The following is a 14,769-nucleotide window of genomic DNA, read 5'->3' on the forward strand; positions in this document are numbered from 1 at the left end:
GTGACGACCTACGTGGACACGTACATTTTTATGCCGTGTAACTGCGTTGAGAGTGCCACTCAGGAATGGCATGAAGTGGAGCCACAGTGCTCACTCATCACAAGAGACCCTGGAGCAGATTGTAATGCGTAGCTACTGCGATGTATGGTGTTCACACATCGGTCGCGATTCTTGTGGTTTCCCTTACGGCACCGTCACTGCTGTGACCACACGCTCCGAGATTGCAGCGCAGTTCACCCGAGAGCGCAAGCAGTTGTCCTTCCATTCGCGGCGTTCATGTATAAGTCTGTCGCGTGCCGGGACGTCAAGGCCAAACGCTGCAGACGACCTCTAGAAAGGAAATCTTTAAACGGTCAAGAGCAGTTCTTGTGGAGACCAGGACATGTACGTATTGAGGGCCCCACGAGAAGCGGTATTTCTCTGTCTGTTGATGCAGCAGACGGGTGTGGTGATTTTCTTTCCGTAAAGTGTTCCAGAACGGTGGCAGGATGAAGGTGTGATCACGTGTATTTAGTATTAGCAGACACCTTGCTCTTTTAAAGTTTTACTCCGTTATTGTATCTATTTCTGAGATACTGTAGTTGCTGCATGATCGAGCTGAGGAGTTGCACGATCAGTCGGCCATATGGATTCGTGTGTGCTGAAAATTCGACACTAATCGTATGTCTTCAACTGCTGATAATCCGATTCAGAACGACTCTATTTCACATTGACAATAGACACATCTATCAAGCCTTTTTTGAAACCACGGGAACTGACGATGTACTTTGAGTTGCAGTAACGTCACTACGATATCGCTTTCGTCATTTAATTCAGCCAAGTCTTTTTGGTTGATTCTACGGAGGCTGTGGAAAGCAGAAAAAGGAAGCTCATGCAGCATACACATTGTAGCGGGGAATGAGCGGTGCAACTCCACCTTCATTATACAGCGTCACCAGATTCCATAAAAATACGAAATTAATAATAGTAACGATTATGAACGGCGCTGTGGTTCCTAATGTACTGAAATGGCCGACTGCAACGGCAGGTTGTTTGTGACGCAGTGCGATGACTACACAACGTCTTCCGACGCAATACAATGTTTACTAGAAGTCTTTCGAATTAAGCCGATAGAGGAATGTACTTCTGATTAATGGTCTTGATGTCGTTTTAACTGCAGATGGCTCATTGAAAAGAACAGTGATTTTATTTTCCTGCCCGTCATTCAATCATTCATTATGTTCAGTGGATCGCATCAAGAACGACTTCTACAGATGAAGAACGAGTCAAAAGCGAAGCTGTATACCGTATTAACAATAAACTGTTACTGTACTTAACGCCAGCTAAATGTACTCTGTAAATTACCGGGAAAAAAACTGCTGCTCCGTCAGTTATATGAAATGATAGCGTTTATTTCCTACTAGTAACAAAATATTAACAAGAATACAGTGGTAGCTTTCAAATAAAGTAGTTACTCGATCTCTAACAACAGAGGCTTCTTTTACAAGAGACTAACACTTATCATGTTGCTTTACAAAGAACATTGTTATTTGCTATACAAATGGTTTAAATGGCTCTGAGCACTATGGGACTTAACATCTGAGGTCATTAGTCCCCTAGACTTAAACTGCCTAAACCTAACTAATCTAAGGACATCACACACATCCATGCCCGAGGCAGGATTCGAACCTTCGGTCGTAGCGGTCACGCGGTTCCAGACTGAAGCGCGCCTAGAACCGCTCGGCCACATTTGCTATACAGCTCACATTAATTTTCATTCCTTGAGTCTGGTTAATCAAACACTTTGTACGAGTGGCATATACGAATATACGAACAGAATACTTTTTCTTGTTTAGCCATGCTGTAACTTCATTTGAAGGCCTTCTCTCTCTCTCTCTCTCTCTCTCTCTCTCTCTCTCTCTCTCTGGTTCCTCATGGGCAGCTAATGCTCATGTTTTAAGAACAATCATAGCCTTAGCCCTAATATACTCTGTTGCTGAATACTGCTATTCGACCTGGACCAATAGCGGTAGCACTAAGAAGACAGACGTGGAATTCGGAGTACAAAACCCCAGTGGCTTCCCGTTGTCAGCAATATCCCACTTCCAGCTCTAAGAAAATCTGAAGCTCCCCTGCAGGTCAGGAAAAACATACATAAGAATCTTCAGCAACCTATTCACCGAGATACTGCACAAGCAGAAGCACGAAAACCGTCGTGGCGCACAGCAAACATTCTTGGTGGGTCCTCTTTCGGCGACAGTCGTTCATAGAAGATCCAGTGCGAGCAGTCATCTGTAGTCAACGATGCGGAGTTGAATATCAGCAGACGTCACTGGAGGATCATGAACCGGATTCGAACCGGACAATGCAGATGTTACCTAATGCACAAGTGGGAATAGGCTAGTTCTGCAAATTGTAACTGTGGTGCTTCCTTACAGTCAGTCCACCACGTAGTTACTGACTGTCCTCTTTAAGCGTACACAGGAACGATAATGAATGTTCGCCACGCGTCGGATGAAGTGATCAAATGCACAGGGAACTAGATCTGGAGATGTAAGATTTTACGTGCTTGTGATTGTACACATTTGCCCTCAAATGTTGTACAAATGTATTTTTTTTTCATCGTACGATAAACAAAATAAAATCTCTTTTTCTCATAGTAATGATAGAGTAGAGTAAAGGAGATAGAATTGAGTAAAATGTTCCAAATAACCGTAGTTGGGATTAGTATCGCTGACCGTGACACTCATCCACAAAATGCCAGGAATTTTCAAGAGGGCGCGCCAATCTCACTCATGCTCTCAGGACGTTAGCAACAATTACAATATGTGGCGTTCCGCTTTCATTATTAATAACTAGCCATCCGCTCTGGCTTCGCACGGATCTATACTTATCTATGGCCGGACAATTCGTCTGGCGTAGCGGTAATTTCGTTTACGGCCCACTGCGTAGTTATGATTAAAATTCAGAGAAGAAACCTTAGATAACGGAATATCACCATTTCCATACGACTTACCCACCTAAAAAAGCGAGCCGGGCATCAAAGGCACTGCCATCTGTCGTTTTGGCACGACACTGCAAGTTACGAGTATGTTCCAAAAAGCCGCGCGCGCAAATGTGACTCTCCACGGGGTCATACCTCGTCTTCTATTCATCACAGAGATGCGGGGTCAAGTGTTTTTGATAGCCCTTAGCCTGGTGACCATTTGTATACCTATCGGAAGAACGAGCCTACCGTAGCCGTCCTACAGTACAGGGCCAAAATTTAAACAATACACACATTCTCCAGCCCAGGTAAATTGAGCAAATCGGTTAGTTCTTTTGCATTAAGTGTGGACCTTAGGCGGCTTACAAAAGCACCATTTGTTCATGGGCAGTTCCTTATAAAATCCCGAAAAACTTCGATTTTTGGTTATGAAAAGTATGAGTTGTAGGGATGACCACTTCTATAATTTCTACTCATGGCAGATCGTCGAAATTTTTACCTTATGTTCTTAAGATAATGTTCTCGGAGAACTTCGAAACTATTTTCGATATTATTATCCGTTGCCGAGATCCACAGGTTCAAAGTTACCGTACTTGTTCACGTAGGATATACATGTAATGTCCGGCCTGATGTGTGTAGTTTTAACTGGTGTAGTGAACACATGGCGAGAGATCTACGGTCGTAGCAAGGATTTTGAAGTCACCAAACGATGTTTTTAGTCAACATTTTTTCACCAATAAAACTTTATGATGCACTGTCTCTGTGTAATGGACACTTCACGTCTATACAAATATGTCCAAAACGATACTGCAGTCACAAAAAAAATGGGCTCAAAAGGTCTTAACACGATTAAAAAAACTTAAAATGACTGCCAAAACTTACATAAAACTGGAAAGACTGCACTGCAGTAAAACACTTCTAATAACATTTTTACTCTTTTAAGATAAAAGTCACAATCCGCGCGTTTTCGTTGAATTGCTATCGATGAGCAAAGTATCCAGAAAAATGTAAAGCAAACGATACTGTGTTAACCTTGAAATAAGCGTACTTATTTGTTGTTTACGTGAGTCAAAGTATATAAATCTGTCGAAGTATATAAATAAACTGCCAAAACTTTACTGACCTATAGAATTCGTTTTATAGAAGCAGCACACTCTACTGTACGTCCTCCTTAAGGGGGAATAACAGGGTGACGGTCGAAAAAACGCGAAATTTTTTTTATTACGTAATTCGAATGTATATACATTGAAGAATTATTCCCCAAAATATTACGCGAGATCTCCTAAAAGTAACGTTTCAGTGAGAGATTGAAGCCGAGCGTGCAGAGCACGCCTCGCCGTTAGAGTATTTGTTCCGCACTCACGCTCCCTTTATTGCGTCCGTGAGCTGTTAAGGGCTGGTCCTAATGGTGCAAATGTTTACCAATGTCTCGAACACACACCAGACTTTCACTTTTCTCATGTTGGACCGCTGGTAGACGCTCAGTCAATGTATTATGACAAAGCTATTTGTGATAACATCGACTCTGCTGAGAATATGTATAATACCGTTTGGGCCACATTATTTAAGAAAAGTTCATCGGATGATAATCTTCGGCATCACTTCTGTCCTGCTGGTGAGCAACCCTGGTGCACTTAGCAGCGCGCTGAAGCAAACGGTGAATTGGAAAGTCATAAACACAAAACGCCATTGACGCAAATCGTTATCGATGCTATCATTCCAATTTATACCGATTTGAGTAAACCTGATCTGCTGGACGCTGTTTGGGCGGTTTTACTCAAAACGTCAACGTAAATTTCAATAGTCTCATTTGGAAATACGCTCCAAAAATAACAACCAGTCGAAGCTAAATTATCAACATTGCTTCAAATTTGGCCATATGTGTATGCGTTAATGCAGTGTAGGCCACAATGTATTAACGCACGTGGCAAATACATTTGAAATCGAAATCGGCGATGAAATGCGCCGATTCCGTGAAGACAGAGACGCCAGCGGCTATGCGCCCAGCGACGAAAAGAGCTTTGAGGACGAAAATGAGGGTTCATCAGATCAAAGTAGGAGAAAGCTGCCATCCACTAGCGGGGAGATAGTTATTACGGACCAGGCATCCATGTTATCCCGCAAGTTTCAAGCTTTGTCCCTTTAATTTATACGATAAATACTCGTCAAACATTAAACGCGTTTTTCTCAAAACCCTGTTTTCCGGCATGGTTGTCGTCGCCCACGCTACGATTTTCATCCCATTTTAATGATTTCTGGTCTCCCTTAAAGCAAACTGAATTCTCTTCAGTTCATCGTAGCCGATATTTTTATTTCATACTTAGTACTTTTTCGGCCAAAAAGAGGGGTCCAAAAACGACCATTTTTCAAATATTTATAATTTCACCAAAAACTTTTTTTTTGCAAATCCCTACGATGAACTATAATTTCATGTTTCAGATAACCACAACCGGAGTTCCAGTGACAGACGTAGGTCTACCTCCTTTCAGAGCTGCCTCGGGAAAATCCCAATTACACAGTGAAGATATTAATATTTTTCAATAACAAATGCCAATAAAAACTTCATTGTATGTTTTATTCATTGCAGCAAACCCCATTTGTCCACTATTTTCCAGTACGGGGAAAAAAATCCTGAATTTGAGCAATTTTTTTCGTCCGTCACCCTGTCGTTCCACATTAAAGACTCTGACAGATAGATGGGGAACCATCTGTCTCAGTCCTCATTCCTCCTTCCTCACCAAAATTTTTGGAATGCGAACGTATTCGCGCTTTTTGGTGGAAGAGAGAGGGCGCCAGCGCAAGAGAAAAAAAAAAAAAGGTTCAAATGTATGTGAAATCTTATGGGACTTAACTGCTAAGGTCATCAGTCCCTAAGCTTACACACTACTTAACCTAAATTATCCTAAGGACGAACACAGACACCCATGCCCTAGGGAGGACTCGAACCTCCGCCGGGACCAGCCGCACAGAGTGCGAGAGAAAGAGAGAGGAAACGGTGGGAGAGAAAAAGTGACATCGCAAGAGAAAGAGATGGATAAAGACAGTGGTATGCAGAGCCAAATAGAGGAGATATTGATGCTCAGTGAGAGACAGTGGCAGTAAAAGAGAAAGAGTAATGGATGGATATAGAAGCAGTGGGAGAAAAGAGAGAGGAGACAATGGAAACGAAAAAGAGAGATGAGAGGAGACCATACATAAGCTTGGTGGAGGTGGGGGAGGGGGGGTCTGGATCCAGACCGGCGAACTTTAACACGTAGGTATAGGGAAACGTGCATTTTTTAGCTGCCATGGTGAGACAGTGGCAGTGAGAAAGAACGGCAAATGGCGACAGTGTTAGTGAGAGAGGAGGCAGTGGCCATTGCATATACTGTAAATCAATTGCAGAAAAAGCAGACAGTGAGAGAGAGACATAATAGACAGTGGCAGTGAGAGGACGGTGCTGAGTATGAAGGTTTAATTATAAACAGAGACGAGGTAAAAGGATTTGGAAAACGATGTGTGAAATAAGCGCGATTATGTTTGGTGAAGAAGGCTGGATGAAGAGTGAGGCACCTGGTTTACCACTTTGTGATAAAAGTCATTTTTTCGGGGCATACGTGTAAGTCTGTGAGCGGCGGCCATTAGATGCCAGTCACAGTTAGGACGTGCGGTAGCTCGCAGCTCCGTCATTGGCGCCATATGTTGCTCCAAAGCCAGTTAAGCAGAGAACAACTGACATTTTGCCTCCTGAGAGCTTTCCAGTCCAACATGAAATCAAAGTACCTACAGTAGCTCCTGAGATTAGCCTTAACAGACAGGCACGAAAAGGCGATGGGAGACATTCAATTATAACTTGTATGGAAGGAGAATATATGTATAGATTGTGATAATGATAATTTCGTGTGACTACATGACCTGGAGCAAGTATTTGTATTGGACGCCACGTCGGCAACTTGTGTACCCCTAATCAGCTATCCAAGTGGACAAAAGAGACGTACAGTTTAACGTGGAATCTGAACCACGTTTCGTTTCTGGCAAACATCCACGTCACTGAGTGGTGAATGCTAGGTAAAAAGATTATTGAAAAATCCGTGGTTAGCTTGGATTTCCATCCCAAGACATTTCGGCTTCCAGGCACACACTTTACCGATAGACCTCCAGACCCGAGATGAATATCCGGTCAAGCTTCTCTGCTCCCTGGAGTTGCAGCAGCGTATCGGTAGGTGGCAATGGCATAGTTTTCACAGCAGTGGAGGACTTAATTCATCATAGTTCAGCCAATTTGCACGAAATCTTTATAAACTGTACGCACAAACCTTCCATGTGAATCAGTCGATCTGTCAGTCAAAACCGGATCGAAATCCCTACAGTAGTTCCTGAAATTAGCCCGAACATAAAGAAAGAAAGTGTAATACGAGACTTTAATGTATTATGTATAGACAGAATAAGATAGAGACAGACAGAGAGACAGATACAAGATTTTGCACCTTACAGTACCACGTGTCGACTATCTTGTTACAGAGGTGTTTCTGCAGTACGGCTGCAGCTTAATTAATTAATGGCATTATGGTAATTGTACCACAGCTGATTTAACAGTAAAGTTTTACCTAGTAATCATCACAGGGAACTAGCATCCAACACAATCAGCTATGGAGAGGATTTAATGTTTGCCTGGCTTAGACTGTTCAGCTAAACCATTTGTCTTCAGATACTTTAATTTGAAAAGTGTTCTTTACTATAGCAAATGTTATTTGGGGAAAGTTAGCTTAAATGTACACACTTCCATGTGCTCATCGCTGTTTGTCTGACAGTTCCATAAGGTTCTATTTGAGACTTATAGTTCTGCGGAAAAATTTGCTCGGTTAAATGCAGGCTACACTGCTCTAATCTTACTATCAGCTTATTTTTCTCCACCCTGTATAATTCCGATCAGTAACTTGAATACATGACCTGTCAAGCTGGTTGTAGTTATATTCTCTTTCTAACTTAGGAATAGTATGAGAATCTCCCGAATGTCTGAGGGTATGTCTCCGGTCTCATGGACCTGACACATTAACTTGAATTATTGTTCACTTGGTGGGGGTTTTTATGTTTACCGATGATCAGTTTGCTACCTCATACAAGGAAGTAATTTTACAACGAGGGTGTTAAGAGTTGCATAACTTTATTCTAACACATAAATTCTAAATTTCTAAAGGCTATCTAAAAACCAAAGCCATGTTAATCATAAGATTCTGAGATACTATGCAAGGAAACTGTAGTAATAAATGCTGTTGAAAAAGTTCATCAATTAAAAAATTTAAGCTACGGGATATTGACTGCAGGCTGAAAATTTCAATTTTTCAAGTGGGAACCTCGGAACAAAATTGGGAAATTCTATAAAAGAATGGTTGTAACGAGTTGCCTGTATTGAAAAAGGACAATTTGTATTAAAAAGGAAGGAAAAATAAGAATACACGCAGTGAAATTAATTACAGAAACATATTTTGGAACCACAGAATGCATCATTAACACCCAGGATGAACAATACATGTGCTCAGAGCAAAGAGAAGAAGGCTGTATCAATGCAAAATTAATGCACCAGTGAAAAAAAATGGCTCTGAGCACTATGGGACTTAACTTCGGAGGTCATCAGTCCCCTAGAACTTAGAACTACTTAAACCTAACTAACCTAAAGACATCACACACATCCATGCCCGAGGTAGGATTCGAACCTGCGACCGTAGCGGTCGCTCGGTTCCAGACTGAAGCGCCGAGAACCGCTCGGCCACCCCGGCCGGCCATGCACCAGTGAGTCATAAAGCTGACTACTTGGGGACACACATGGACGAGAAGAAAGAACACAATGAAATTTTATTCTAGAAATATAAGAAGCTCAGTTATCACCAAGCGATCTGAGTTAACACTTATAGCTTCACTACTACAATTTTTGAACGCAAGGGAAGTTGCAGGAGGAGAATTTTATAAGTCCTTCCCAGTCCATACAATGGTGTGACGGACCCCTCTGAACACTCTGTGACTTTACAGTTGGTACATGTAACTGTAATGGAATCTAGATCGAACCGCTTAAGATGAATCAGATAAGCACTGAAGAAGCAGCTGGTTGCAGTTCACTGTGCCACGCTATATTACAGCATTACAAAGCACTTCGTTTTTGTAATGAGGCCCATATAGAGTAAAAGTTTCATATGGCGCTTAAAGCGGGCTCTGGAAATTCCGTTGACTGCTTTAGTATCATAAATATACTTCTACACACAACTTACTTTGTAAGAGAAGCACCCGCATGGCGGGCGTCACCGAAGAGCCGAAGAAACCGCATAGTCTTGATATTCACATCAACTTAAAATTTTGACCAGAAATTTGTTTGAAATGGTTACCTACAGCGGGCTATGACGTTTGATCGCGCCATAGCGTCTTGTGTCAGTCAGTTGTTTTAATATGTACTGGAAACTGGCAGTCGCCAAAAATTAGTAGCTATCGATACCAGAGATTAATTTAGCAGCCACCTTAGGTTAAAGATGATAAGTACAGCATTGTCTGCCATTAGAACAAATACTGCAACTGAAATATTTCTATACAACTGCGAAACCCCCTTACTGCACAAAATAAAAGCGCCGGTTCAATTTTCCGCTCAAGGTAGTGCGCTTGTGACAATCGTAACACGTTCATGATCAAAATTACTTTCAACATTTGGTGATAAGAGTTCTTTTTTATATTCGTCGGTACCGGAAAATTTTGTTATTTAGCTTCTCGGAATTAAAATTCCGAAAACTGCCACAAATGGATTAAAATTAGCCTGTTACGCTGATAATAAATAACATAGGCCTAGTACTAATCGACGTTGCAACAAATAAGATGTAAGCGAAGATCTGAAGACATAAACTGTGAACTCACTTTTTCAGCAAATGTCAGGAAGTATGCCAGTAATTTTATATAAAATGAAATTTAGTCTAAGAAGCGACGCCGTTATTAAGGCACTTCATCTTCTACAATTGTCAGAGAGGTAGGAGTTAAAATTATCGCATCTCAGCGCAGCCAAGAGTACAGAACACTGGCGAATGGGGAGCGCAATAGAATGCTGTTTCACGAGACGGAAAACTAATTAGTTTTATAATAAACGAGACCTGCAGGACAACTTTCATTTACTCAAGTTCCATTTTGCAGGTGGAAATTGGCACGTTGTCCCTCAAGTGGGCGAGTGCAAGATGAATCCGAATAAAATGTAAATGCCGGCACTGATGATAAGAAATGCTGTCTCTTACTAGAATTTAACGAATTTTTTTATGTGTAGTGTACGTTGCTTTGAGAAAACTGCTTGTAATGGCAAGTAGTTCACGACCTGTTTCTGTGCGGAAAACGTCCTTTTTTATGAAATCTTGCGGATCTCATGAAACAACTGAACACGTGTACCAGATGCACTATAAAGAAAGCACTATTGACGTGGAGACCACAAGATGATGATGATGATGACGTTTGGTTTGTGGGGCGCTCAACTGCACGGTTATTAGCGCCCGAACAAAGTCTCAACCTTTGCTCAGTCCAGTCTCGCGACTTTCATGAATGATGATGAAATGATGAGGACAACACAAACACCCAGTCATCTCGAGGCAGGGAAAATCCCCGACCCCGGAGACCACAAGAGATACGTTCAGCTGTCTAATCGGAAAGGGTTTTATTTCTCCCGTGTCCAATGTCCCCTTTCATCGCTATGTCTGACAGCTGTATTTTAAGTGTATCTGTTGAGTCTACGTGACTGTAATGTTTATGCTTGATGCCATGTTTGTGTTTTATGATACTGAGAGAAAAGAGAGGATGAAACCAGGTGCAAGGCCGGCTCCAGGGATTTTGCCGCCCCGGGCGAATATTTTAAACGCCTCCCCCTCCCCCCGTCCCACCCTCTGTATTTTCAGACACAGTCAACCTTCCTCACAAAGTCATTCATCCATGATATCTTATTTTAACAAATCACATTTACTGATCAGTGAGAGAGAAGTGAAACATCTATAGCGTAATACATTAAAAGTTACAACTCCAAAATTAATTTTGTCAATCAAAATTAAGATATGTCACTCGTACAGTATATAAGTAAAATCTGGTCACTTTCTCTTGCCCCAAAGCAAAGGGGAGCGTAAGGTCCGCGGCCTGCAGCAACCAGCACAGGTGAGAACTGTACTGTCGGCGGTATCGTCGGCTTTTCTGCTGTACAATGTGAAAGGTCATGGGACAGCGGGTCTCTCACACATAAGTGCTTTATATGTCGAAAAAAATTATAAATCGCCATTGCCGCTTTAGTGTCTCTGTAGCGGATAAAGGAAAAATAACTATGGTCGGGCATCGTGAAGACGACCACGATTAATGGGTCAAAACAAGCAGTTCCTAAAGCAGTCTCATTTAGCGTAACTGAAAGTAGCAGCTAAATTCTGAACGAAGTTGTTGCAACCCAAACAGTATGAAATACGATGAAATTGCATAAACAGTTAGTATAGGGCAGTTTAGACGCTTCAGCTCCACAACAAGGTTTGATAGGTTTTTCTATATGATCTTCATGTCTATTGGCTATGGCTTCAACAGCAAGGAAGAAAAGGTAATGAGGGGAAACTTAAAAGAAGTTACAGAGAAAGAAAACTAAATAAATAACTTCGAGGAGTGTGGCAAGAAGAAGAGCACTGTAAATGGTATTAATGACAGATCCAAGTGTAATGGACGCATCATAACGATGTGAATATTCAAAAGACTATGGTATGACGGTAGTGTACATTTCACTTATTCTTTATTTATTTATTTATTTATTACAAAGTGTTTTTCCGAGCGATACTGTTGTAGGTATTTGAGTTTGCTCTGTAACAACTGTTAGGCCATCAATGCTAGCATTTATTTTTACTTCTTTATTATTAAGTCTTCCGCTTCTGTAGGGGCTTTCAATCTGATGTAGCTACATTTCAAATGTTGTGTAGGCGCATGGTAGAAATTGAGAGGGCAACACTGCCACTATAGTAAGGATCAACGAACGATGGCAGTTCGCGCATGTCGAGGTACAGACGAGGATTGCATGGTTGACGATTCCAAGCGAAGGCTGCGGTACGCGCATGCGCTTGCTTTCCGCTTGAAGAATGCGTATATCTTGCAAATTTTGTCTCTCCCTTGTTTATGCGGAATGTATCACCAACACCATCACCGATGATAACTCACAACAAATGGAATAAAAATTCACTAAACAATTCGCTACGATCACGTTTAATGCTCACATTGGCTACGGCATTCAGAGCAGGGTACTAAGAACACTCATGAACTCTCATTGGCTGTCAGAGAATGCGTGACGTAGATGCGCAGAACACGACTAAACTCGACCGCCTTCATTTGTGACTCCAACTACAGCAAGCTTCGCTATTTTGAAAGACGTATCCAAAATGTCCACCTACAGTGCTTCATTTCTCATCTGTTTCCCTATAGTGTAGATAATTTTCAGTAAGACAGTTAATTTTATGTATGATTTGTATTTCCAACATAGGCCGGCCGCTGTGGCCGAGCGGTTCTAGGCGCTTCAGTACGGAGCCGCACTGCTGCTATGGTCGCTGGTTCGAATCCTGCCTTGGGCATAGAAGTATGTGATGTCCTTAGGTTAGTTAGGTTTAAGTAGTTCTAAGTCTAGGGGACTGATGACTCCAGATGTAGAGTCCCATAGTGCTTAGAGCCATCCATATATATGGTGTCTGATCTTCCACAATGAATCAAGACACACAGAAATTAAAGACATTAGCTGTCTGTGGGTATTAATTTATATCAGCAGCAGTGTGTGGTACAAGTTGAGAATATGGATGCATGCTGGGATGGTCTGTGCGGTTGTGGTGACCACTGTGTCTGAATGGCATACTGGTAAACGCATCTGCCTAGTAAGCAAGAGACCTGCGCTCGAATTCCGATTTTCCTTTGTGCCTTGTGTCACAGTCTTGTTTAACGTGCCGACATACAGCTTACTCCTCCCGGATAACACTTAACTGGGCCGCCGAGCATAGCGTCCCCACTCGATGGACAGACAGGTCGCCATCAGGTGTACCATTTACTTTTATTATTTCTTAATGTGTATCTAGAACAGATCGTACAATACATTAGGTATATTGAAAATCCTCTAAATAATATTATACATTTTCCCTTATCTCTGTTGATTCAGTATTAAGATACTAATTTACACAATGTAAAATTGTGATAAGTACATACACCGAAGCGCCATAGAAACTAGTATAGGCATGTAAACAGGCAGAATACGGCGTTGCGGTCGCAACGCCTATATAAGACAACAAGCGTCTGGCGCAGTTGTTGGATGGGTTACTGCTGCTACAATGATAGGTTATCAAGTGAGTTTGAACGTAGTGTTATAGTTGGTGCACGAGCAACGAGACACAGCATCTCCGAGGTAGCGATGAAGTGGGAATTTTCCCGTACGACCATTTCAAGAGTGTACCATGAATATCAGGAATCCGGTGAAACATCAAATCTGCGACATCGCTGCGGCCGGGAAAATATCCTGCAAGAACGGGACCAACAGCGACTGAAGAGAGCCGTTCATCGCGACAGAAGTGCAACCCTTCCGCAAATTGCTGCAAATTTCAGTGCTGCGCCATCAACAAATGTCAGCGTGTGAAACATTCAATGAAACATCATCGATATGGGCTTTTGGAGCCGAAGGCCCACTCGTGTACCCTTGATGGCTGCACAGCAAAAAGCTTTACACCGCGCCTGGGCCCTTCAATACCGACATTGGACTGTTGATGACTGGAAACAAGTTGCTGATCGGATGAGTATTGTTTCAAATTGTCTCTAGCAGATGGACGTGTACGGGTATGGAGACAACCACACGAATCCATGGACCCTGCATGTCAGCAGGAGATTGTTCAAGCTGGTGGAGGCTCTGTAATGATATGGGGCGTGTACAGTTGATACATCTACGTATGACTCTGACAGGTGACACGTATGTAAGCATCCTGTCTGATCACCTGCATCTATTCATATTCATTGTGCATTCCGCCGGATTTGGGAAATTGCAGCAGGACAATGCCTAGTAATCTTTTTTATTAATTTGTGCTATTCAGCAAGCCACTCGACTGTGCGACTCTTACAGCAGCCCTCAAAACTTTAATAAAGGCATTTGGGAAACCAAAGACTTCTTAGGCTATTCAACACTGCAAGACACCATAGAATTGAATGTGCCTGCAATGTCGATTATAACTGCAGCACAATATTTATAGTCTGCTCTGTCTATAATATGGAGTGCCTGGCTAATGGCATCATCTATCCATTTACCTTTGAGGAAGCCTGAGATGTGCTGAAACGCTGGATCACTCTGTGGTTTTGAAGACAGTAGCTGCTCCTGAACTTCTGCTAATGTACGAGGGTCATTCAATAATTAAAGAGACAAATTGGTCTGGAGAAAAAAGCGTTTATTTTTACAAAACAATACTGTTTCTACTTTTCAACATAATCCCCTTGAACGTTTATGCACTTGTTCCGACGGGCTACAAACTTTTTTTATTTCGTCTGCAAAGAACTCTTTATCTTGATGTTTGAACCAATTTTCCACAAGCTTTTTCACATCCACGTTGTCCTGCAATCTCTTCCCATGTAATGCCTCCTTCAGTGCACCAAACAAATGGAAATCACTAGGTGCTAAATGAGGACTGTAACAGGAATGAAGCAGTACTTCCCAGTCCATTTTGCCGATGGTGTCACGGGTTAAGTTGAGCAATAGGGAAATGTGTGTTGTCTTACTTGAGAATTTCACCTCTCCTCTGAGATCCACGACGTCTCTCTCTCATGGCTGGCTTCCCTTG

The 14,769-nt window shown here is 42.1% G+C and overlaps 1 protein-coding gene across 1 annotated transcript in view; it reads right to left on the reverse strand.

Moving 5' to 3' along the window:
- The window catches only part of LOC124719192 (ATPase inhibitor mai-1, mitochondrial-like), a 61,588-nt gene extending 54,408 nt beyond the window's left edge, over positions 1 to 7,180 (reverse strand). The window contains exon 1 of the mRNA XM_047244825.1: positions 7,092 to 7,180. Coding sequence (XP_047100781.1) covers positions 7,092 to 7,180 — 89 coding nt within the window. The remainder of the gene's footprint in view (positions 1 to 7,091) is intronic.
- Between the last annotated feature and the right edge of the window lie 7,589 nt (positions 7,181 to 14,769).

The sequence above is a fragment of the Schistocerca piceifrons genome, chromosome 1 (genome assembly GCF_021461385.2).
Source record: "Schistocerca piceifrons isolate TAMUIC-IGC-003096 chromosome 1, iqSchPice1.1, whole genome shotgun sequence".
Lineage (NCBI taxonomy): Eukaryota > Metazoa > Arthropoda > Insecta > Orthoptera > Acrididae > Schistocerca > Schistocerca piceifrons.